The 27673-nt window shown below is 42.7% G+C and overlaps 1 protein-coding gene across 1 annotated transcript in view; it reads left to right on the top strand.

The window, feature by feature from the left end:
* LOC126251838 (protein THEM6) overlaps positions 1-25186 on the top strand; it is a 122545-nt gene extending 97359 nt beyond the window's left edge. The window contains exon 3 of the mRNA XM_049952503.1: positions 24817-25186. Within this exon, the coding sequence (XP_049808460.1) occupies positions 24817-25062 (246 nt within the window). The 3' untranslated portion in view covers positions 25063-25186. The remainder of the gene's footprint in view (positions 1-24816) is intronic.
* The last annotated feature ends 2487 nt before the right edge of the window (positions 25187-27673 follow it).

The raw sequence follows: 27673 nt of genomic DNA on the forward strand, positions 1-27673 counted from the left end.
GTTGTATTTCATTTTTTGAATCAGTGAATCTGGATATCATAGAGACAGTGTTTGCCGCTATGCATTTTGCGTAAAATACAAATCTCTCTTCCTTGTTTCCAGCGGCAATGGCGTTAATAAATAGAAACTTGAAGTTCGGTGGGGACTAACACTGAAATAGATGAAAACTTGAAGTTCGGCGGACACTAACATATTGTACGAAAGGAGTACACCAAGGGCAGAAACAGATTTTTACTATGACCATTTCATTTCCGCAGCCGTCTATAGCAACACAGAAATAGCATTACACTGTACGGCACTCATCCCATTTCACCATTCGTTCACCATTGTTTTAATGATTGCCACCCCAGTTCGTTCACCATTGTCTTCATCAGTAACCAGTTGGACTTACTACAGAAAACTTCCTATCGTCGTCAGAATGGTAGTGATAGCAAAATACAATATCGTTTATTGACTTCCCTACAGAGGTGTATATTTATGCATTGTCGAGGCCGACCACAAACAATGACACCTCTTCGCGCCCGTTTCGCCACTTTGGCGTTCCCGAGAGACTGACTCATAGTCTACCTCCGAATGGAAATTCGGATGTGTTTCCAGGTGGTAACACACCATACTTGATTACCACGTTGTCTGCAGAGCACATTGACGAGATTATCTCAGTGTCCGCAGCACACATTGCCGAGTATGGGGCGGATTTTAATTTTTAAATGTATTGTCTTGTCAAGCCAATTGGCCAGATGCAGTACCAATTGAAGTGTATTGGGAAATTGTGTGTAGAAGATTAGACCTGACAGAAATATGGAGAGGGCAGTTTATGGGGGAGGATTGGCTGGCTCTGAGCACTATGGGACTTAACTTCTGAGGTCATCAGTCCCCTAGAACGTAGAACTGCTTAAACCTAACTAACCTAAGGACATCACACACATCCATGCCCGAGGCAGGATTCGAACCTGCGACCGTAGCGGTCGCGCGGTTCGACTGTAGCGCCTAGAACCGCTCGGCCACCCCGGCCGGCGGGGGAGGATTAAGATTGGAATATCTGTCACTAATGTTCAGATTGTCGATAAACATTTTCGCAACAAGAGAAATGTTAGCGAGCTGTGGTAGATTCTTCGCAAGTTGCTTAGACCAATTTGTCACAATGTACAGGGTGTTTCAAAAATGACCGGTATATTTGAAACGGCAATAAAAACTAAACGAGCAGCGATAGAAATACACCGTTTGTTGCAATATGCTTGGGACAACAGTACATTTTCAGGCAGACAAACTTTCGAAATTACAGTAGTTACAATTTTCAACAACAGATGGCGCTGCAAGTGATGTGAAAGATATAGAAGACAACGCAGTCTGTGGGTGCGCCATTCTGTACGTCGTCTTTCTGCTGTAAGCGTGTGCTGTTCCCAACGTGCAAGTGTGCTGTAGACAACATGGTTTATTCCTTAGAACAGAGGATTTTTTTGGTGTTGGAATTCCACCGCCTAGAACACAGTGGTGTTGCAACAAGACGAAGTTTTCAACGGAGGTTTAATGTAACCAAAGGACCGAAAAGCTATACAATAAAGGATCTGTTTGAAAAATTTCAACGGACTGGGAACGTGACGGATGGACGTGCTGGAAAGGTAGGGCGACCGCGTACGGCAACCACAGAGGGCAACGCGCAGCTAGTGCAGCAGGTGATCCAACAGCGGCCTCGGGTTTCCGTTCGCCGTGTTGCAGCTGCGGTCCAAATGACTCCAACGTCCACGTATCGTCTCATGCGCCAGAGTTTACACCTCTATCCATACAAAATTCAAACGCAGCAACCCCTCAGCGCCGCTACCATTGCTGCACGAGAGACATTCGCTAACGATATAGTGCACAGGATTGATGACGGCGATATGCATGTGGGCAGCATTTGGTTTACTGACAAAGCTTATTTTTACCTGGACGGCTTCGTCAATAAACAGAACTGGCGCATATGGGGAACCGAAAAGCCCCATGTTGCAGTCCCATCGTCCCTGCATCCTCAAAAAGTACTGGTTTGGGCCGCCATTTCTTCCAAAGGAATCATTGGCCCATTTTTCAGATCCGAAACGATTACTGCATCACGCTATCTGGACATTCTTCGTGAATTTGTGGCGGTACAAACTGCCTTAGACGACACTGCGAACACCTCGTGGTTTATGCAAGATGGTGCCCGGCCACATCGCACGGCCGACGTCTTTAATTTCCTGAATGAATATTTCGATGATCGTGTGATTGCTTTGGGCTATCCGAAACATACAGGAGGCGGCGTGGATTGGCATCCCTATTCGCCAGACATGAACCCCTGTGACTTCTTTCTGTGGGGACACTTGAAAGACCAGGTGTACCGCCAGAATCCAGAAACAATTGAACAGCTGAAGCAGTACATCTCATCTGCATGTGAAGCCATTCCGCCAGACACGTTGTCAAAGGTTTCGGGTAATTTCATTCAGAGACTACGCCATATTATTGCTACGCATGGTGGATGTGTGGAAAATATCGTACTATAGAGTTTCCCAGACCGCAGCGCCATCTGTTGTTGAAAATTGTAACTACTGTAATTTCGAAAGTTTGTCTGCCTGAAAATGTACTGTTGTCCCAAGCATATTGCAACAAACGGTGTATTTCTATCGCTGCTCGTTTAGTTTTTATTGCCGTTTCAAATATACCGGTCATTTTTGAAACACCCTGTAAGTAGCTTGCAGTAACTTCAGTGTCTGGCGATTCAGTCTAAGCTGTCTCTCGCCATGTCTAGTTAATACTAATATTGTGTTGTTTCTTCTCTGAACTACCATCGATCTGTATTTTACAAGTATGAGGAATAACTGTTACGCACTAATTATGGACTTAATCACTATTATTGAAGACATGTGTTGGTTAACCACGGGACATTGTACAAAGAAGAGGTCAGAGAGAATGTTCGGCGAAGATTGTTAAAAAGATGACAAGAAAATAAAACTGTACAACGTAAAAGTTCTTTTAGTTTGTACCAAGGAACTGCAATGCTTGAAACTAAAGAATGAGAAAAAATTGTGTGTGTGTGTGTGTGTGTGTGTGTGTTTTATGTGCCACAGCAGTAAGATCGTATTCGAGAACTTGCGGAAATATGGCACTGGGCTGTTGTTTATTTCTCTTAGTAATTATATGAAGGGCACGTATCATCACCGATTGCATTCAACGCTTCTTCTGACTTGCCTGGGAGTTACCGCCGGCTGCTAATGTGATGTCCAACTTTTGTCTGGTGAACAATGGTGCCTCTGTAAATAACAAGAGGTTATTCTCGCGACCTTCGAGTGGGATATGCATTGTCCGGTACCGACAGCCATAATAAGATGCATCTGTTAGACGCTAACGACAAGATCGTATCCGGACGTATGTAAGAAATTCCCTTCGTTTGTTTCGATAGTATATCTATGATCTTTCACACGGTGTGGAGGATAGCGATAGAGTATCTGACTTTTTTCTGGAAATCGTTTTAAATGGTTAAGCTTGTCAGTTTATGCTCTTAACATGTTTTTTTCCCTAAGAACCGAAAAAAAAGGAACTGAAATCCAGATAATCTTAAAGCCCACGAGAACGCTCCATTTGAGTCATCTGATGCCTGTAATGTTAATGACTAGCGCGCTGCTCTTACGGTCATAAACCTCATTCCTAGTGATACTTTGTTTTGGAATTTACGTTTCGGGAAATGGGTTACATTTTGATGTCATAAACACACTATACGAACTTGTCGCTTGAAGTTTAAGGTACCGTGCGCAGCATGTAATATGATGTTTGCAAGATCGATCCTCGTTCGAATCAATTTTTTGTTCTTTTTCCTTCCTCTTCGCTTAATACTACTGTCTTGTTCAGTAAGAGCTTTAAATGATACATCATCTTACAGTTTATTATCTATTTTCATTTTCATTTATCAACCAGAATATTAGGAGCGCCGCTTTACGAAGGATATAAACTAGTCCAGGCTATAGCAGCGTCACCTGGCGAGGAATGACTGCTAGTAAGACACACCCATGGTACATGTAGTATCAGTGAGCGTGCTGTCCGTGCGTAGAATGGGGAAGGCGCGATCTATTTGAGTTTGACCGAGGGCATATTGTGCCGACCCGGAGGCTCGACACGAGCATTTCGGAAACTGCACGACTTGTGGGGTGATCGAGGAGTGCTGTGGTGAGTGTCTTCAACACGTGACGAAACTAAGACGTCGTGGGGTTGGGCGGCCAACCCCCATTACAGATGTCGGACGTGCTAGGCTGAGCAGATTGGTAAAACAGGACAGGCTGCGAACTATTGCGGAACTAATATCAGACTTTAATGCTGAGCAGAGTATAAGTGTGTCTTTTGAAGAATGAAGAGTCCATAAACGCATCGACTTTCGAAAGCTTCGATTATCAGTCTTTACAAAATTCCTTTCCATTGTTATTTTAAAGCTGTAAATCCGTTTTCAGTGAGTGAATAACCAACTATTTGAAAACAAAGTACGGAAAAACACAATTTCCGTTAACACTTCAATAACACACGTGCAGCTTCTTCTTACTCCTAGCGTGTGTCGTCACCAGAACGTCAGCCAGTAACAGACCGATTTCGACAACGTGGCCAAATCTTGGAATTTAACGGCTTTTAAGCTTTTATTAGATAACAATAACAGGTATCTTGTGGAAATGTTGAGCGAAAATTTTATTTGTATGTTGTAATCATTCAGAATAAGAACAATCCGAACAATTTTTTACCACAGGAAAGTAGCCTATTTACGTAAAATTTTAGACAGTCTGCTCCATGGTTGGTACAGTATTCTGTAGCATACAGATACGTTAAACTACAGCTTAACAGCCAGTCGACGTCGAGGTCATTAGAAATGAACTTGTACTGGACAAAAAATTTGGCCACGACCTTTTTCAAGCAAAACATGGTTTAGGGAAAGCAAGTAAAACGTGAATATGGATAGCTGGACAGATTTTAGAATTCTGTACTAATGTGGATTAGATATTTATTGTCTTTTCAGTGGCACCAGTACACATAAGTGTAATCTGTATCAGCATGTAAACAGGGGATAGCATAAATGGAAACCTTTATAAAATAGCGGCTTCTGATTGCAGAGATGATCTTTTTAGTTAGCATCTGACGAAAAATAATCAGGTCAGAGGAAATAATTTTCCCGGGTATTCCATAATAAGAAAGGACACGAGTTTTAACAATTAATGACATGTATTATTTGACATCTGCTTCGCTCTGCTACTGATATTTATCTGAGCCTTTACATAGAACTGAGATTGACTGCGTGTGTCGGGATGGACGATTATGTGTGTGTGTGTGTGTGTGTGTGTGTGTGTGTGTGTGTGTGTGTGTGTGTGTGTGTGTGTGTGTGTGTGTGTGTGAGGGGGGGAGGGAGGGGGGGAAGTCGGATGGGGAGCAGCAAAAGGGGATAGCTTAGTCTGCTCGTGCCGTACATCTACATCAAAACGCGCACTGTGCAAACCACAGTGAATTGTTACGTTCCATCGGGAGTGTATAACATGTGCCTCGATTACTCACCTAACTTCAAACTTTGTTAGTAGGCTTTGAGGGGTAGCCGACGAATATCTTAAAGTGTTTGGCAGTTCCAAGTTTCAGCATTATTGTGACCCTTTAGGTTGGGTAAATTAGTGATAAATTCTGTCTTTTGTACGTTCAATATTCTCTGTTTATCCTATTTGGTACGGATCCCAAATGCGTGAGCAGTATTCTAGGATGGGTCGTACGAGTGATTTGTATGCAATCTCATTTGTAGATTGACTGCATTTTGCTAGCGTCCTACAAGTGCTGAGCTTGCTTTACCTACGACTGAGCCTCTGAGATCAGTGTTTCATAATCCTATAAAATGTTACACCACGATATTTATGAGCTGACCGATTCTGTTGTAACTCATTGATATTTTACTCATAGGGTACTGTTTTTTTTTTTCGTTTTTTGAAGTGCACAATTTTGCATTTCAGCGTGATTGCACTTAAAGGCTGCTACAAATCTTTTGCACCACGTTAAAAGCTTATCAAGGTGCGACTGAATATATATACAGATTTTTCAGATCATGCTTCGTTATAGATAACAGCATCGTCTGTGAAAAGCCTGAGGCAACTATCAATATTGTTGACACGTCATTAACATACGTATAACATGAACGACAAGGTTACCAAAACACTTCTCTGTGGCACACTTCAAAGGTACCTACTTAACATCTTTCGATGTCTCTCGATCCAAGATAACGTGGCGATTTTCAAGAGCCAGTAGTAAGTGAAGGCTAGTCCCTTAAATCGCTGACGGAAGGATCGCGAAGACAAGATTAGGCTAACGGCAGTGGGCACAAGACATTTAAGCTATTATTCTTCCTGTGCTCCCCCTGCAATTCAAACGGAAAGAAACCTTAACGTTGTGGTATCACGCTGAATACACTATGCTGTGCACATCACAGTGGTTCGGAGAGTGTGTACGTAGATGTAGATGGCAAGGCGATTGGCGACCCAGCACAAGCTCATATGGAGTACGGAAATCAGCCATGCTCTTCCAAAGCAATCACCCCACTATTCGTCTTAAGCTGTTTTGGGAAATCACCTAGTTTGACGTATGAGTCTGTGTCATGAAGTATGTAAAAATCTGAAACTAGGATGCTCGAAGAAATATGCTAATCACATATCGAGAATTGTCAGCCTCAGCATTTGTGGGGTGCCGGCCGGGGTGGCCGAGCGTTTCTAGGCGCTACAGTCTGGAACCGCGCGACCGCTACGGTCGCAGGTTCGAATCCTGCCTCGGGCATGGGTGGGTGTGATGTCCTTAGGTTAGTTAGGTTTAAGTAGTTCTAAGTTCTAGGGGACTGATGACCTGGTGCTCAGAGCCATTTGAACCACTTGTGGGGTAAAGGTCAACCGAAGGGGCCCATGTTCAATTCCCTGCAGGGTAAGGGATTTTCTCTGCTTGGGGACTGGGTGTTGTGTTGTTCTCATCATCATTTCATCGTCACTGATATGCAGGACGCCTCTCAATGCAATGCCGTCAATTAATAGGACTTGCACATAGCAACGAGCTGCCACACGACACAGAGAGGGGGAGAGGGGCGGAGAGGGGGGGCAGAGGGGGGTGGGCATAGGGGGGCAGAGAGGAGGGGTGGGGCAGAGGAGGGGACAGAGGGGAGGAATATTAAAAAATTTAGAAGAGTCAGTGTTTTGCACTTTCTCAGACCCTTGCATACAGCCTCCGGCCTGTGGGCATCGTGAAGAGATCATTACATTAGAAACAACTCTAATAGGTATTTGTAACCAGTCAGTTTTCACACAAATTTTTTGAATGAAATGGGAAGAGACCAAATATACTACAGTAAAAAGTATCCTTGTCATGCACCTCAAATTGATTTGTAGGAGGGTCATGTAGGTGCACTAACAGTTTTTGTCCTGTAAATCTTCTACTTGATTTTGAGAACTGATCAGGTGATAGCATGACAGCACTTATTTCAGTTCATAGAGAGGTGCTGTAAAAGGATATTTCTGAACCTTTCTTTTAGGCACGCAGGGATAACGAGTGGACTAGGTCAAGAGTTTAAAACAGCAAAATTAGTTCAAATGAACGTTCTTGAAGTACACTAAACACTAATTGAGAAGTATAATAAATGTGAAATGACAATATGTTGCATTATTTTCCAAAATAAATATAAACCGAAAATTTCGTAGAGGAATTGTGAGTGACACAAACGTTGAAATTTGAAAAGTTCGACTCATTGTGCAGTATCCACTAAAAGAACAAGGATTTTAATCCCAGTACAGCACACACTTTTGTCACATACAGTCATTGCAGCAAATACTGCATTTAGAATAAGATAATAATCTATCTACAGCTCCTACAGTGTATCCAGTTTTAAAAAATCGTGTTTGCACGTAATGTTGTGATAGGAGGCATACATAAGATTTTAACAAATACTGTGTTGTCTAGGTCAACAACAGGTCGAGGTTGTAATTCAAACTACTGAACGAAATATCATTTTTCATGTTCGTAATTATATATTGACTCATCATTTACAGTACCATCAATCTTTCACATAAACTATTGAACAATGATACATTTTTGTTTCAAATAAATATCCCACATGGTTGATACAAACTGAGGACTTCTCAGCAACCAATCAACGAACAAATGACTTGGCCTTGTGCTAACTCTTACATAAAAGAGTAACAATTACAAATAAGTGTTTCATTATTACAATTTATCTGGTATTGATTCACAATGAAAAATGAAAAATTCATAACGTTTGTCACACATTATCCATAAACAAATTACCCATCTGAAGTATGGTTTTACGTTAAAGCGAAGAACTTTGTCTTCTTGTGAATGTGGACTTTCCCAGCACTACTGGTGAAAAGCTCTCAGTTTAGGTTTACATCAAGGAGACAACATTAAGAAAAGGGAAAAATGCGTGGAATACGCACAAGTTTATTTACATATAAAAGCCAACTTAGGAATTTTTACTCGCGTGAGACCGTGTGTAAAAGATCGTGTGTCGATGTAGAGCTCTAGATTCGCACATTTTCCTGTTCGCGTCGCTTCTGCGTAATCTTTCATTGATTGTACCAATACCCGTTTGTATTGTGATATATTGTGAAATTTTGAACATTTGCGAGTGTCGTGATAAGCTACTACAGTTATCGTCAATTGTAGGTTTAAACCAAATTACATTCTTGTAAAATTTTTGAGAACAGTAGGCTTCTCCTCGTTCAAAACAATCGCTCTGATTTCATTGTACAGTTACATGAGAAGTAGGCTAGTTCGAGAATTTTCGGGCGCTTGCAAAACTAAGTTTACGTAAGTTACCGCTACAAGTATTTTGGATAAGTACGTAATTTATTCCGTAGCAAATAAGCGTTTTTGGTTCACAGCTCAGTCTGTAGCGACCCGCAGCCGCCTACCGTGTGTGTGTGTGTGTGTGTGTGTGTGTGTGTGTGTGTGTGTGTGTGTGTGTGTTTGTTTTAGTGCGGGAGTACAGCCACCACGCCAGCGCGAGCGGAGTACGATGCATTAGCGGCGAAAGTCGATCAACTGACGCAATAGATTAAACAGCTGGTAGCGTGTTGGAGCGTCGGTGGAGATGGCAGCCGACCAACATACCATAGGTGCCACTCGCCTGCGCCGTCGTGTGAGTCACAGAAGGACGTGTGCTGGTACCACTGGCTGAAAGTACTTGATTGATACTGGTTCGGACTTACGCATTCACCCATGTACGATGCTATATCAGTGCCGACCACATACGTCGTTCTGTCTGGCGGCCGCGAGAAACTCGCTTATTGCAACGTACAGCTTACAAAGAATAGAACTAGATCTTGGCCTCCGCCACGCCTTCTTTCGGAATTTCACGGTGGCGGATGTGGCAGGGCCAATAATAGGAGCAGATTTCTTGGCATTACTACACTACAGGCTATTAAAATTGCTACACCAAGAAGAAATGCAGATGATAAACGGGTATTCATTGGACAAATATATTGTACTAGAACTGACATGTGATTACATTTTCACGCAACTTGGGTGCATAGATCCTGAGAAATCAGTACCCAGAACAACCACCTCTGGCCGTAATAACGGCCTTGATACGCCTGGGCATTGAGTCAAACAGAGCTTGGATGGCGTGTACAGGTACAGCTGCCCAGGCAGCTTCAACACGATACCACAGTTCATCGAGACTAGTGACTGGCGTATTGTGACGAGCCAATTGCTCGGCCACCGTTTACCAGACGTTTTCGATTGGTGAGAGATTTGGAGAATGTGCTGGCCATGGCAGCAGTCGAACATTTTCTGCATCCAGAAAGGCCCGTACAGGACCTTCACGGTAGAGCCACGGGTCGTAACACATCTGAAATGTAACGTCCACTGTTCAAAGTGCCGTCAATGCGAACACGAGGTGACCGAGACTTGTAACCAATGGCACCCCATACCATCACGGCGCGTCATACGCCAGTATGGCGATGACGAATACGGAATACGATGACCGATGCGACCATCATGATGCTGCAGACAGAACCTGGATTCATCCGAAAAAATGACGTTTTGCCATCCGTCACCCAGGTTCGTCGCTGAGTACACCATCGCAGGCGCTCCTGTCTGTGGTGTAGTGTCAAGGGTAACCGCAGCCATGGTCTCAGAGCTGATACTCCATGCTGCTGCAAACGTCGTCGAACTGTTCGTACATATTGTTGTTGTCTTGCAAACGTCCCCATCTAATGACTCAGGGATCGAGACGTGTCTGCACGATCCGTTACAGCCATGCGGATAAGATGCCTGTCATCTCGACTGCTAGTGATACGAGGCATTTGGGACCCAGCACGGCGTTCCGTATTACCCTCCTGAACCCACCGATTCCATAGTCTGCTAACAGTCATTGGATCTCGACCAACGCGAGCAACAATGTCGCGATACGATAAACCGCAATCGCGATAGGCTGCAATCCGACCTTTATCAAAGTCGGAAACGTGATGGTACGCATTCTCCTCCATACACGAGGCATCACAACAACGTTTCACCAGGCAACACCGGTCAACTGCTGTTTGTGTATGAGAAATCGGTTGGAAACTTTCCTCATGTCAGCACGTTGTAGGTGTCGCCACCGGCGCCAACCTTGTGTGAATGCTCTGAAAAGCTAATCATTTGCATATCACAGCATCTTCTTCTTGTCGGTTAAATTTCGCGTCTGTAGCACGTCATCTTCGTGGTGTAGCAATTTTAATGGCCAGTAGTGTATAACCTTTTGCCAGATATGACCAACACCCGCCTTGTAGACCGGACCACCGGGCTGACGGCGTGCGTATCCGGCGCCAGACATCCATCAAATCTGCCCGGCTGATTACCGCCACTGACGGTGAGTATGCCGCGCTATAGAAGGACTTTCCAGTGTTAACAAAGCCACCGGGCATGCCGAAGGACGTCAGGCACAACACCGTGCGTTGTATCAAGACAACTGAGGGACCACCGATCTCCTGCCGACCGCGACGACTGGCGCCGGACCGTTTAAAGATAGCTAAGGCCGAGTTTGATAACATGATCAAAGAGGGCATCACGCGTCCGTCTGACAGCCCTTGGTCTTCACCGTTACACCTCATCCCCAAAACGGGTGGTGCGTGGCGGCCTTGTGGGATTACAGAGCACTGAACTCCCGCAACATACGTGACAGGTACCCGATACCTCCGCTCCGTTACTTCAACTGCACGTTGAGCGGCGCTTGTGTGTATAGTGTACTAGATTGTGGCAAGGCTGCAAACACATTCCGATGGCAGACGAAGATATACCGAAGACAGCATTACGCCATTTGGCTTATTTGAAAGCAAATTTATGACTTTGGGTCTCCGGAATGCGGCGCAAACGTGGCAAAGGTTCGTCGATTCAGTGCTGCGAGGCCTGTCATTCTTTTTCGCTTACCTCGACGACGTTTTGGCCTTCTCAGCCTCGCCAGAAGAACATCGCCAGCAGCTGGTCGAGGTTTTTCAACGGCTGAGTGAGTATGCAATTGTGCTGAACGTGGCGAAGTGTATCTTCGGACAGTCGCAAGTTGACTTCCTAGGTCACCGCATTACTCCTTCAGGCTCGCTACCATTGTCGGACATAATAGAGGCTATCCGCTATCTGCCCCGGCCGTCCACATGCAAAGAATTAAGACGCTACCTAGTCATGTTGAACTTTTATCGGCAGCGTCTGCCACATGCAGCTGAAGTTCAAGAGCCGCTGACAGCCGGGCTGGTGGGCCCGAAGGCTAAATGCATTTTGACAATTACCTGGACGGACGAGATGATCACGGTATTTGAGGAAACAAAACAAGCGATAGTGTATGCGGCATTGTTGGCACATCCCAAGCCGAATGCACTATTGGCTGTGTTGTAGATGTGAGCCAGACAGCGATACGCGGAGTGCTTTAACAATGCGGTGATGAGGCCTGGCAGCCGCTAGCTCTCTTCTCTAAAAAGCTGACCACCTCGCAAAACAAATGGCGCGCGTACGGCCGCGAACTGCTGGCGATGTACGATGCTGTCAAGTACTTTCGCCCTCATGTGGAGGCTCGCGCCTTCACAATATTTACAGACCACAAGCCGCTGACATTCGCCTTCCGGCAAAATAATCTGAACTGCTCGCTGAGGCAACACAATCAACCGCTATACGTTGCCCAGTTCACCACGGACATTCAACACATTTCCGGGATCGACAACATCGTGGTAGACTGTCTCTCTCGCGTTGGTAACATCTCTACTCTGGACCACGCGGCACTCACAGAAGCGCACAGGTCAGACCAAGAGTTGCAACACCCGTTACAAGATGCACGGACTTTATTGCAACTACAACCCGTAGACATTCCTGGCGCTGGCGTGCGATGTGTCCATGGCCAATCCATGTCCATACCTGCAAGCATTCGAATGCCTATGCACTCTGAGCCACCCAGTTATGAGATCTACACTCCTTCTGGTTCTAGATTGCTTCGTGTGGCCGGGAGCAAAGAAGAATTATAGAAGGTGGACGAAGTGTTGTCTGCAGTGCCAACGCAGTAAAGTCGGCAGACACGTATATGGGCCAGTAGGTAATTTCCCAGACATCACAGTGCGGTTCACACATGCTCACGTTTTCGTTGTTGGACCGCTGCTGCCTTCAAACTGCCAACGCTACCTGCTCACCATCGTCGACAGCAACACTCGTTGGCCAGAAGCTTTACTAGTAGATAATATCTCAGCCGAAATCTTGGTGCATGCCTTTGTGTCGCATTGGATATCGCGGTTTGGCTGCCCACTCCACGTCACAACCGATAGAGGCGGACAATTCGAGTTCGAATTGTTCGCAAACCTGTCAGTACTTTGCGGCAAGAACCATCTTCGGGCAACCAACTAGCATCCGGCAAGCAGCGGAATGGTGGAACGATGGCATCGCACCCTAAAAGCAGCCATGATGTGGCATGCAACTGCGTGGACTGAAGCTTTACCAATCGTCCTACTCTGACTCCGAAACACACACACACACACACACACACACACACACACACACGAGACCTGGGTGGTTCCTCGGCCGAGCTAGTATATGCGGAAGTACTGAGACTAGCCTGTGATTTCGTAGAAGCAGCTCAGAGAGCACATCCAGAAGGTATGTCCCCCATAGCCATCCAGGCACGGCACCGGCCCACTGTTCGTGCACAAGGACCTGAGCTTGTGCTCTCACGTGATGCTACGTAGTGATGGCATCGAACCAGCTCTCTGGCCACGCTATACCTGTCGACACCACTGGACATTCCCCTGAACGGCAAACGTATCACTGACCCTATCGGCATAGTCAAGCCGACCTACGTTTTCCACGAGCCGCCTCAGTGAACACACAACTACTGCGTCACCCACCGCCTGTTCCAGCGCTGAACCGAGCAACAGGAATGGTACTTCTCGGCGCGTTTTCTAGATGGTACAGCCGCCACGGTAGCGCGGGCTGAGTACGATGCATTAGCGGCGAAGGTCGATCAACTGACGCAACGGATTAGCCAGCTGGTAGCGTCGGTGGAGACGCTCCCGCAGCAGAGCGGCGTCCTGCTCGGCTATGCCGTCACCTGACGCACAGGAGGACGTGTGCCGCCGGTACCACCGGCGTTTCAGCGACCGTGCAAAACGCTGCACCAAACCGTGCGCGTTCCGAAATGCCAGCGGTAGTTGAACGTAGGCGCTTCGTCCGACTGCCGGCCAACATCACAAAGCGTATACATCAGTGATCGACACTGCAGCTAAAAGCAGACAATAGATCACCCATGAATTTCATTGTACATCAACGCAAGTAAAAGTGCGTTTTTGAGAATTTTCGGAAGCTGCCATTGTCCTTTGCATAATCCAAGAGCAATCTGTAGTAAATCGGCGTTTGTGATTTAGCTACTGAACCAGATTTTCTAATTAATATATTATGTTACATCTAGTTTTTTCTTAAAGAGGAGTAAACGTATATATTATCTGCATTCATCGTAAATTAACTCTTTTTTCGACTTTGCTAGCAACTGTAACATTAAAACGTTTTAAGAAACAAGTAATTTTTACCACAGGTTTTTGTGTTGCCTTAACAGAAATCTTGTTTTGCGTATCTCCTTCAATTCTTATAGGGAATTAGCAACTTTTTAGCTCAACAGATTAAAAGATAAAAAAATAATCAGCGGGCTTAACTAAAAGTTATTTGTTCACTGCCTTGTAATACATTGCACCAGCCAAAATGCAGCCCCACCGTTAATGCTGTTCTCAAACACGGGATGAGTTGCCTGACGTTTGTAAGTAATTGGTACCTGCTGTGAATCAGTGTGCTGGAAGAGCTCCTGAGAGTCGTTTAGCTCCGATATCTGTACCAGAGGTACCTCGAGTAATATCCTCTCCTGTGGATCCTGTTTCCTTTACAGAAAGTAAAAGATCTGTCATTACCCGTCCATTTGACTGCGAGTGGTGTGTCGATGGTAGATTTAGGCGTCCTGTACAGGGTGGATGGGGACCAGGGAGGACTCAGGATGTTGCACCGATCCCCCTAAACAACAAGTTTGAGGTGCTGTCTTTCACTGAAGCTGAAACTGAGCCAGTGGAACTCACTTCACACGTTTTAGGGAAACCTATTTTGTCCAGCGTCAGGAGGAGGCAAACGCAAAAGTTTATTGATCTATTAATCGTCATCAGTTCAAACGTGACTCGAATGACGGTAGCCCTTAGGGAAATGGCAGAAGGAGACTGGAAAGGACATCAGATGCACTAAGTGTGTATGCCTGGGGGCCTCCTTCAACATGTTAAAGTGGCTATTCTGGTAACCATTGAGGGAACAGGGTGCAACTAACTGCAGAATATGGCACATGTTGGAACAAATGATGCCTGTTGTCTGGGCTCCAAGGTCATTCTTGGGTCACTCCAGACTGGTGGAGGAGGTTGAGAAGACCAGCCATGTACATGGAGTTTCAATAAAGCTTACAGTTTGCAGTATTGTCTACAGAACTGATTATGAACCTTTGGTCCTGAGTCAAGTGGAAGGACTGAACCAGAGACTTTGAAGGTTCCGTGACAAGCTAGACTGTGACTTCCTGGATTGCACCATAGGTTTGAGAGCTATAGGGTGCCCCTAAATAGGTAAGGTGTGCACTACACATCAGAGACTGCAACTCATGTAGTCGACTGTGTGAGGGGTTCACACAAGGATTTTTTAGATTAGGTACTCTCCAAACTGTAGGAAACCCAGAAGTATCAATGTAAGATAGAAAGAAATGCCTCCTACAGGCGAGAGTATTAAAATCCTAATGGTATACTACCAAAGCATTCACTACAAAGTACCAGAGTTTGAAGCACACATGAAAAGCAGTGAAGCTCGCATAATACTAGGTACAGAAAGCTGGTTGAAACCTGAAATTGATAGCAGTGAGATATTTGGAGAAATTTTAAGGGTATATTGAAAGGATAGGCAAATGGGAAATGGAGGTGGTGTATTTGTCACAGTAGACAAGAAACTCAAATCTAACGAGGTAGACATTGAAGCTGCATGCGAGATTGTTTAAGCAAGACCCAGTATCAGGGGTGAGCATAAAATAACTGGCTCCTTTTAATTCCCACTAGACCCATTTCCTTATGTAACCAAAAACTTCAGAGGAAACATCAGTCCACTTGTAAGTAAGTTCCCCAGTCATACTGTAATCATCAGTAGCGACTTTAATCATCCAACAATGAATTGGAAAATTTCAATTTTGTTAGTGGTGGGTGTGATAAAGCATCCTGTGAAGCTTCACAAAATACCTTCTCTAAAAACTACCTAGAACAGATAATTAGGAACCCCACTCTTGATGCAAATATGTTAGATTTAAAATAATGAAATGCATTTGGCCGTCAAGAGATCAATGCATAATGTCTTCAATGACTACTGTAGCAGGATATTGTCAAATGATCTTTCACAGAACACAAACTCTGATCATACGTAAAGGCTATTAGTGGCACCAAAGTTAGTGTCCAGTCTCTATCAAATGTGACAGGAACTAAAATTGAGGGTAAAGCTGAAATGTTTAGCTCTGTTTTCAAATGTTTCTTTACAAAGAAAAACCCAGGAGAATTTCCTCAGTTTAATCCTCATACCACTGAAAAGATGAATGAAATATGTATTTGTGTCAGTGGTGTTGAGAAACAGCTGACATTGTTAAAAGTGAACAAAGCTCCAGGCCCCAATGGCATGGATTCTGAAAACATTGACCATGTGAAAGCCAACTCCAGGTAGATGCAGTGTTTCTTGATTTCTGAAAAGCATTTGATGCAGTACCACACCTATACTTACTGTCAAAAGTATGATCATATGGGGTATCAAGTGAAATTTGTGACTGGATTGAGAGGGTTTTGGTAGGGAGTACACAGCATGTTATAATGGATGGAGAGTCATCATCAAATGTAGAAGTAACTTTGGCCTCAGGGAAGTGTGTTTGAATCCTTGCTGTTCATGTTGTATACTAATGTCCTTGCAGACAATATTAATGGTAAAATCAAGCTTTTAGCAGATATTGCAGTTATCTATAATGAAGAAATATCTGAAAGAAGCTGCATAAATGTACTATCAGATGTTGATAAGATTTCAACATTGTGTAGAGATTGGTGACTTGCTCTAAAAGTTCAGAAATGTAAAATTGTGCACTTCACAAAACAAAAGAAACGTGGTATCCTATAACTTTAATATTAATGAGTCACTGTTGAACTCAACCAACTCATACAAATACCTGGGTGCAACGCTTTCTAGGGATATGAAATGGAGTTATCACATAGGTTCAGTCATGGTTAAAGTAGGTGGTAGAATTGGTTTATTGATAGAACAGTGGGGAAGCGCAATCAGTCTACAAAGGAGATTGCTTACAAATTACTTGTGCGACTGGTTCTAGATGGTTTTAGAATATCGCTCAAGTGTGCGGGACCCATACCAGATAGAACTAACAGCAGATATTGAACGTATACAGAGAAGGATAGCACGAATGGTCACAGGTGTGTTTAATCCATGTGAGAGTGTCACAGAAATACTGAAGGAACTGAAGTGAAAGTGTCTTGAAAATAGTTGTAAGAATCCCAAGAAAGTCCGTTAGCAAAGTTTCAAGAACCAGCTTTAAATGATTACCCTAGTAATGTAGTAGAACCCTTTATGTATTGCTAACATAGGGATCATGAGGATAAGATTAGAATAATTACTGCACTCACAAAGGCATTCAAACACTAATTTTTCCCATGTTCCATACATGAATGAAACAGGAAGAAGCCCTAATAACTGGTACAATGGGATATACCCTTTGCCATACACCTCACAGTGGTTTGCAGAATATAGATGGAGATGATACTGTGATGTTTCAATGAATGTCATATTCAGCATCCTTTCATATATACAAAACTTCTTAAAATTTTAGATTTTAACAATTATTTTCGAAATGTGAATGTTTTAGTTAGAGTACAAGGAAATGTCCTTAAAAGCATGTTAAATGTTGATGATGTTCAAAATATTTACATTTTGAATCATTGATACATTACACTTTTTTCTGGAAACTTCTATTTGAAAATTCTATACATTTTACCCAAAAATTGCATTATATGAATGAATTTCTGTCTGGTACTCTAGCAGAAGAACCACAGGAGGTTTTGAACAGATGGCAAGAATATATTGAATGTCTGTATAAGGGGGATGAAATGCAAAGCGAAATTAAGGTTGAAGAAGAGCAATATGTGCCGGAAGATGGAAAGGGATTTACCATCTTGGAAACAGAAGTAGAAAAGGCGCTGCAGGAGATGAAGAATAGGAAGGCATGTGGAATAGATAATTTGCTAGCAGAACTGTTGAAGAGTCTGGGAAACAAGGCAAGAAAAAAATAGTCTACCTCTGTAATGAGATATATGACAAAGGGGAATGGCCTGAGGACTTTGCTGCAACAGTTATGATACCAATAGAGAAAAAGAGAAATACTAAAAAATGTGAAGGGCACTGGACCATCAGTCTAATTTCTCATGCAGCTAAAGTCTTGCTGAGAGTGTTGAACAGAAGGTTATATGGCAAGCTAGATAGAGGGATTGCAGAGGAGCAGTTCCGATTTAGAAGAGGAAAAGGAACAAGAGATGCTATTGGCCTGCTAAGAACTATAGGGGAAAGATATATGGAAAAGGGTCGAGAAATCTTTGCTGTCTTTATAGATTTATAAAAGGCTTTTGACAGAGTTCAGTGGAACAAGCTGATGGATATCTTGAAGAGGAAAGGAGTAGATTGGAAAGAGAGACGACTGATACAGAATCTATATTTACACCAGAAAGTAAGGATAAGGATTGGAAATGAAATGTCAGAAGGAAGCAGCATTGGACGAGGTGTTAGACAAGGTTGTTGCCTTTCCCCACTGTTGTTTAATGTATACCTTGAAGAGATTTTTGCGAAAAGTTTAGATGGGAAAAGAGGAATATGTACTGGTGGAAAGAGAATAGAATGTATAAGATTTGCTGATGGCGTGGTATTAGTGGCAGAAAGTGAGGGGACAGTGAATAACATGCTCAAAGATCTGAATGAAGCTTGTGTGGAATATGGGATGCAAATAAACACAGCAAAAACAATGAGTATGGTCATCAGTACAAGACGCAGACTGTCCAATATTAAAATAGGACAATCTACCATTAGCCAAGTAAGTTAATTTAAATATCTCGGAATCACAATAACTGAAGACTTAAGATGTCACCAGGAGGTGAGCACTCGAATTGCCATAGCAAAGGAGGCATTCAACAGAAAGAGGAGACTCTTGTGTGGCAAATTAGATAAAGGACTAAGGAAAAGGCTTGGCAAATGTTTTGTCTGGAGTGTGGCACTATATGGGGCAGAAACATGGACACTGAGACGAGAGGATGAAAAAAGGTTAGAAGCATTAGAGATGTGGATGTGGAGGAGAATGGAGAGAATAAGCTGGATGGAAAGAGTGAGTAATGAAAGAGTATTGGAAAGGGTTGGTGAGAGAAGATGTCTGCTGAAGGTTGTAAGAGAAAGGAAAAAGAACTGGTTGGGACATTCATTGAGAAGGGAGTGCTTGCTAGTAGAGGCTTTGGAAGGATTGGTTTGTGGGAGAAGACTGAGAGGAAGAAGGGAGGAAGAAGGAGATGCAAGGTGATAGACGACATAAAGGGAAGAGGAAATTATGCAGACCTGAAGAGGATGGCAGAAGACCGGACAGCCTGGAGAACTATCATGTGAAAACCTGCCTTTAGGCAGAACACTGATGATGATGAATCTTGTTGAACTGACTATAAAGAAACATTTCTACACAAAGTTAGAATCTGATGAATTAGATGATGAATTTTGTCTTTTGAAAGCCATTAAATTATTTCAGATGATGTTAAATGATTATTAATGCAGGTGACAGAACAACATAATAAAAATTACAAATTATTATGTACTTCATTAGAAGTGTTAATCACCTGCTACTATATGGATTTATTGTTGAATATTTCATTAACCAGCTGTCCTAGTAAGCTAGTTACACTTCACAGTAAGTTACACTGTGAGAAATTTCTTCATTGGGTCTTAAACTCTCTCACACAATTCACAGAAGCAAACTGGCATGACTAATATTGTATTTTCCTCTTTTATGATTGCTTAGGAAGGAAATTCCAAATATTAGTGTTCTGATTAACTTCAAGAAGTGAAAGAAACAAGACTACTGTGTCCCAATGCAATATTTTTTCACATTCAATACAGGTTACATGTATTTGAATGAGCAGTTGAATGTAATGCAGAAATGGTTTGAATTTTTGTCTGCAAAGTGACTTGTAATGACACTTTTCACAGCCCATTCAGGAAACTGGACACTAAAATTGAACTTGTGGGTGGATGCTGCCGTTCATGGAAGCCACATGACTTAGTGCAAGATTACAGCAACAACTGTGTCAAGTGGAGTACCGTGAAACTCATGGCTCAACCCCTTGTCCCTGACGATTTCCAAGAGTTGATGTGGATTTTCTTGAATCCTGCCTAGTTGTCAAAGATGGGGTGTCTAGGAAACCTGGTTCTCGGATCACTAGACAACATTTCAAGAAAATCGTATTAAAGAGTTTTATTGCTAAATGAATCAATGACAGTACTTAACTTTGAAAAATACATAGATGTGTTGCGAGTAAAGGGCAACATGCAATATAATCATTGTCCTCCAGTATAGCAATTCCAAAACAAGTGAAGTAATACAATGGATGCTTCTATCCAGGTCACTGGTCTTGATGCTTCCATAGAACTGGCAGAATTGGCCATGACCAGTAGAGAGTGGTGCTTATGTTCTCTTCATGTAGAAGTCGCTGCTGTCATGTTGTCATCCTAGAGAGGGGTCGGCTAGTGTGCAGTTGGCTGACGTCTCCTTCACAGCCCTCTCTGCTCTATCATTCCTGACTGGCATGCCAGTGCTTGACTTTACACCGAGACATTCCTCCCCCCCCCCCCCCCCCCCCCCAGAGTGATAGACCCTCGTCGAATAAGGAGCTCAACAATGGGAGGGGAGGTAGGATCATGGACCAGAGGCTGTAGCTGCAAGCTTGCAGTTGTACCCTGCCATCCGACCTTTGTTCTGGTGGAAACATCCCCCAGAAAATAACCAGAAGGGTATGTGTATGCCTCCTCAGGCCCATAAGATGTAGAGGATGGTGGCGGCAGCAGCATGGGTGGGTCCAGTTCCATCAGTAGAATGAGAGGTCTCCATGGGGTCATCTCACAGTGTCGTGCTGACACCCTCTGGTGTCTGCTGTGGCCATGCTGTCCTTGGGATCCATGAATCTGGGGGAAGAGATAGAGAAGGATCACCATGCACATGATAGTGGTGAATTTGGCTGTGATGTCGGTGTTGCAATCCGTCGGGGCCTAAATGAGATACACGCATGTGCCAAGTCGATGAAGGATCTTGCCTCATACCCACCATCTGCTGCCACTAAAAACCCCGTAAAACACAATGTCATGTGGTGCGAAGCAATACTTGCATCCTTCCTTCAGTGCTAGATGCTGGGGAGGGTGGAGCAGATGGAGCAGTGTCCGATGGCGGCAGCTGTGAAGTAATTTCACTGGTGATGGTTCATCTTGTGGATGCGAATGATAGGAAGTGAGAAACAATTGCAATGCTTGATCCATAGTGTGTGCGGTGTAAAGTTTGCTTCACCATTTGACTGTGAATGGAATGGTGCACTAGTTAGGTGCTGTATACCATTGTGTTCGTAGAATGTTTCAAACTCATTGGACATGAACTGTTGGCTGCTGTCTGACACTATGACTTCAGGCAAACGTTTGAGGTAAAAAATAGAGGACAACACTGGAAGTGTGCCACATGATATTGTCGAGTTAATTGGCACAGCAAAAGGAAAGTTGCCATAAGAGTCTACCACAATCAGCCAATGAGTGTTCCAAAAAGGTCCTGCAAAGACTGTATGCAAATGTTGCCATGGTGATTGTGACTTAGGCCAAACAGAGAATGTTTGTGGTGAAGCAGACTGATTTTCCACATATGTGATTTCATCTGTTCTATTGGTGTGTCCATACCCTGCCAAGTACAGTGTCAACACGCTAACTGTTTCATACAAACAATCCCTCTGTGTCCTTGGTGAAGTGACTGCAATACTTCTTTTTACAAAGCATTGGGGATCAACATACATGACTGTCCAATGTCATTCTGAACAAGAATCGTGCCTTGCTGTATAGCAAGGCTAGGCTGAGGTGCAAAGTATCAGCACACTACAGAGTTCTCTATGCTATGCGATGAGTGAGGCCAAGATGTGTGAATGTATTTTAGCAAAATGTTCAAATCTGAATCAGTTTCCATGGCTTGTGCAATTTTCCTATAGTTCAGAGGATATGATTGAAACAATTCAGAATCCAGAGCATTGATGTGACAACAAGATATGGCAGAAGTGTCAAAGTATGCATCAGGGCCAATTGGAAGAAGCGAAAGTGAGTCTGCATTACCATGTTGAGCTGTTGGACAATACACAATCTTGTACTGACATTGACAAAACAACAAAGCCCATCTTTGCAATTTTTGGGCAGTTCATACAGGAGCCTGTTTCATCAGATGAAACAAGGACTGGAGTAGCTTGTGATCTGTTATGAAGCAGAATTTTCTGCCATAAAAATAGTGGTGGAATTTGGTGGCACCATACACAATAGTCAATGCCTCTTTCTCTATTAGTGAATAGTTACACTGAGCTTTGTGCAACACTTTAGATGCAAAAGCAATAGGCCTGTCTTTATCACCAAAACTATGTGAATGCACTGCACCGATTCCGTAAGAGGAAATGTCAACTTGCAACACAACCAGTTTGTCAGGATCAAAGTGAACCAAGCATCAATCACTGAGCAATGCATCTTTAAGTCTCTGAAAAGCTGCTTGGCACTCATCTGTCCGAACAAAGGGGACATTCGTGTGATGCAATGGAGCCACAATTTGTTCAGCATTCAGTATGAACCAAATATAATAGTTCAGTTTCCCCAAAACTGACTGCAATTCTGTGACATTGTGAGGAACTGGCAAGTCCCATATGGCTGACAAATGTGATTGAAGAGCATGTACATCTTGACTGTTTATGACATGACCAAGATACTGGAACTCAGGTTTTAAAAAAATCACACTTGTTCAGTTGACACTTTAGTCCTGCCTCAGATAACACACAAAACAAAGCATGCAAATTTGCAGTGTTCTTCAGGTGTACGACCTGCTACGACAATATCGTCCAAATAGTTTGAACAGTTTGGTACTTGAGCAGTCAGCTGTTCCAAATACCGTTGGAAAATGATGGATGTGGAAGCACTGCCAAAAGGCAAATGCAAATATTTAAACAAGCCTAAATGAGTGTTCATAACACACACTTTTTGAGATTCTTCATCTAGTCGTATTTGAAGATATGTGTCTTGCAAATCAATTTTTGAAAAGTAGCGACCAGTGCCTAATCTGGCCATGAGATCCTCTGGCATGGCAATGAATAAGTATCAATCACAGTTTGTGGGTTGAGTGTAGACTTAAAGCCAACACAGAGTGAATGAGCCCTGAAGGTCTGAGGAGTAAAACCAGTGGACATGCCCATTGACTAGCTGATATGGGTGCAATAGTTCCACTATCTTGCAATTCTTTAAGTTCAGCAACTACTTTGTCCCATAATGCAATGGGAACAGTTCTGGCCTATCAAAATTTCAGCTGAGGATTGTCTTTCATAGTAATATGTGCAACTAAAATTGTTAGCCTTGCCTAAACATTCAGAAAAGAGTTCAGGGAATCCTTGCAGCAAGTTAGCTACTCTGTCTTTTGCATTAAATGCAGTCACTGTCAACATGTTATCCTGAATTTGAAAGCCAAACAATTCAAATGAATCAAGACCAAATATGTTCTCACAATAGCATGATTGTAGTACAGCGAAAGTGACAGTTCATGTATGCAAGCAATACATGGCAGGCAAAGTACATTTTCCGAGAACAGCAAATCTACAAACTTATCATAGGAAAGTTCATTCAGAGTAGTGTTAGGGAACAGTTTCTAAATGAGGTGAAACACTGCACTTTCTACCGTTGGCAATAAATGATAGAGCTGCACAGTACCTGGTAAGTTGTAGCAATTACTTGGGCTTCAGACTGTTGCGACCACTTGAGTCACTCCTCTTCTTTTTCATTAAATTGGTAAAAAGGTGGTATGGCAATCGGAGCTACAAGTACCTGCTGCAACATATTGGTGGCTTGAGCGGTGAGTAGCTGCTGTATCATATTTAGTAGAACTGCGATTTGTTGACTCTGAAACTGAAACATCTGTGTTAGCTGTGTTGCATCTATCTCTTGCAGCTGTGGCACCTGAGCAGGGGGTGGGAGAGGCGGGTTGTTCATTTTGGAAGAGATAAATGCAAGAAACAGACAAGGCAAGCAATAAAAATAAGTACAAAAGCAAAGAAAATTTCTGCAATACCCACCTGAAAACACTGATCAGCAAAACCACTATAAGAGACACTATTAATGCAAGTAAACACACCTGTGCAAAGAAAAGACAATGTAGAATCAAGGTACCAGCAAACACCAAATGAAATTTCTGGCAGTTAGTTTAAGGTTCTTCTGAATACTCATCACCAACATTGAATTCTTTCTAGTTGTCAAAGACATGATGTCTAGGAAACCTGCTTCTTGCATTGCTAGACGATTCAGGCAAATCTTTTTAAAGAGTTTAGTATGAAATGAATCAATGTCAATATTTAACTTTGAGAAATACACAGATGTGCTGCAAGCAAAGGGCACAGTATAATGATTCCAATACAAGTGAAGTAATACAGTGGATACTTCTATCCAGGTCGCTGGTCTTGACACTTCTGTAGAACTGTCAGAACTGGCCATGAGCAGTTGGGTGTGGTGCTTATGTCCTCTTCACCTAGAGGCCGCTGCTTTCCTATTTCTTACTTTCTCACTGCTACATATCCCATATGAGTGTTTTCCAGAGGTTTAAAAATTTTCCCTATTTTCTGCTGTTTGACTAACTTGCCTGGGATTTATGGTGATTTGGTGGCTAAAGAAGACATCTCGATAGGTGTGACACAGGCGCAACATTTCTGCTGCTACCTTGGTTTCGTGGGTATTTTGAATGGGTGTAAGCAGTAGCAGGAGCACACTGTTTCGTCTCCCATAGCACCATGTTGCTGTATTTTGGTTCAGGGATTTCAGGACTGTAGATTGTAGATAAAAAATAATTAATTACATGACTTTATTTGTTGAGGTGATAATCAAAATTTTATGACTACCGACTGTATATATAGATGTAGGGCATACCAGATGGTAGTAACATGATTCTTTTTGTGTTGGCAGCTGATCTACTGGGATGAGAAGAGCATCTACCTGGAACAGCAGTTTGTGACACCACGTGATGGCTTTGTGCGTGCTGTGGTGCTGAGCCGACAGAATGTGGTGGGCACTGACGCACGTGTCATGATGCGCGACCTGACACATTGCGATGCTCCGCCACCGCCGCCGAAGGACCTGGAGCTGTGGTTGGAAGCTATGGATGCTTCTAGGACACGCCTAAGACCTGAAGATGCCTCCAAGAATGACTGAGTAGTCTCCTAGTGATGCTGCCACATATTTTGAGTTGGCGTTTTATTAACATAACTACAACATATCACTGTATCAAAACTTCAAACATTTGTACCATGGACATTAATAAAGATTTGTATCAATATGATGTGTTTTATCATTATGGATCAAGACAAACCATAAGTCTGTTTTACAGCTGAACAGTGCAAAAGCTTGAATCGACAATGATACTGATTTTACACTATTTTTGCCTGACAATGTGCAAGTGAACATGAGTACAATGTGTTTCCTGAAAGATATGTTGCGTACTTCGCAAACTTTTTGTTCTGCCAAATGACAGAAGGTGAACCTGTGATAAATTTGAAGGTTGATTTGAACATTAAAACACATGGGATGGTATTATTGGTGTTGGTATGCCTATGCCTCCTTTGATCATTGAACTGACTTATCCTTCCAGTTATAGGGAGACCTATAGATTAATGTGGGCTCCAAATCATGGTGCAGTTCAGCAATTTTCACATTAACCAAGCTTTACCAGATAGAGTGAAAGCCAATCATTCAAAAGTGTCTCCATTTGTGTGTTTGTTTTCACAATGATGTGATGTGATTTTTATTTAAGCAATAAAAATGTTTGTCGCTAAAATAATCACCTTTTTCTCCAACAGGAGGCACTTCAGTGAAATCAGTTGTTGTATATATTGGCTTAATGCAACACACAGTTGTGTATGTTTGCACATCCATTAAGTGAGTATTGCATCTTAGCTATTAACAGACAATTTAGCACTAAGTCAGTAGGTAGAAAACAAGAGTACTGAAATAATGGATTACTTTTTACACAGCTCCCCCACCTTTCTCCCTCCTCCCTCATCCGGTAGCCCCATCCCTGCCCCTCCTTCCCCCCCCCCCCCCCCTCCACACACACACTTTCCATATAAATTCAAGATAGTGGGTTCAGGTCAGGTGTCCTCACATCTGTCTTTGTTCCTAAAGACTCTGGTTTTAAGTCCTGGAAAGGTGCATCTTTATAATTTTTTTTATATACAACCATATTTTGTCTCTTTTTGTTTTGGTCAAGATGGTGGGGGTTGCTATTCTCATCACAGACTTAATAGTCTGAAGATCCAGGTCGAGGTCCACAGAAGACATGTTTCACAACTTTTTCCTTTCATAAAAACTTTTACCACAAGACACACTGCCTACACTGCAATGCACTTACAAGCTTTTCACACTGTTTCTGACCACCTTGTATAACTAGTGTGGCGTTACAGCTCAATCAACAGGATATTAGTTTATTGAGAGTTAATAATACCCAATCACTGCACTGTGTTATTTATAATTCCCATCATTAGTTCAAATAAGTATATATAATGAAGATGATGGTGAAGATTAAGGTAAGGTTTTTAATGAATAAGAAGAAAGATATATGACAATGAACAAATAAGTTATCATTTGTCAACAAATGCATCAAAATCCATAAACGAAAAATCTGTGTTAATTTTTACATGCACATGGGCACTTGATGAGCCAAAACATTATAACATAAGCATGTTGGTCAACCTTAGAAACATAATACAGCATCGATCCTGCATGGTATGGATTTGACAAGCCGTTGGTAGGCTTCCAGGAGTATGTGGCACCAGACACCCTACACACAGGTCATGCTAGTCCCACAAAGGGTATGCTGTTAATTTGTGGGCACAGAGCTGACGCCCATTAGTGTCCTAGGTTCAGATCAGGCAAATTTGATAACCAACACATCAGTGTGAGTTCCCTGTCATGCTCTTCAAATCACTGTAGTATTTATCTGGCCCTGGATCATTATCCTACTGGAAGATGCTATCTACGTCAGGAAAACATCAAGCATGTAGTGATGCAGGTGGCCCACTGTAAGGTTCATTGATGTAGTCCACGACTTAAATCTCTACCACAGATCAAATAGAACCAAAGGTCAGGGTCCCCATAGGATAACACTCCTTCTTCTGGTCTGTGTCTGTAGTGAGGTGCATGTTTTGAACAGCAGTTTCCTTTGTGATGACATATCCAGAAGTAACTATGAACCTAGTATAGTCAAACACAAGTTCATCCTGTCAGATGATACGTTTCCATTGCTCCATGGTCCATTCACAATGATCCCATGCATAATTGTTAATGTTGTTTGGTTAATACAAAAAAACAGATGAGCTGTCTGCTGCATGTTGTACAATGTATGCTGAATGGTGTTCTCCAAAAACTTGTGTGCGCACCAGCATTAGTATAAAGGTGCCACATTATAGATCTTGATGTTAAAGCTAAAAAAGTTGAAGTAAAGGTAAGTAATGTTGCATAAAGTGATGGTTACTGAAAAAAAGGTTAGTCTTTGTATAGTCCTTTGACCTTGAGTAAAGGAAAAAAAAGAAAGAAATATGCTGTTTGGGGTAAAGTAATGTTTTAATCAAATAAGGATTTGTCTATTATCTGAAGAAGGTTAAAGTTTGGTTACTGTGGAGTGATATGTAGTAGTCACTTTTTGAAAGAAAAGGAAAGCAGTGGTTTTGATGTTTAGTTAATGAAGAAATATGTAATGAAGCAATGAGTTGGAGATGTAAAGATGAACATAAATAAATAAAATGAAATTAGATTTAGGAAGCAATGA

Source organism: Schistocerca nitens, chromosome 4 (genome assembly GCF_023898315.1).
Source record: "Schistocerca nitens isolate TAMUIC-IGC-003100 chromosome 4, iqSchNite1.1, whole genome shotgun sequence".
NCBI lineage: Eukaryota > Metazoa > Arthropoda > Insecta > Orthoptera > Acrididae > Schistocerca > Schistocerca nitens.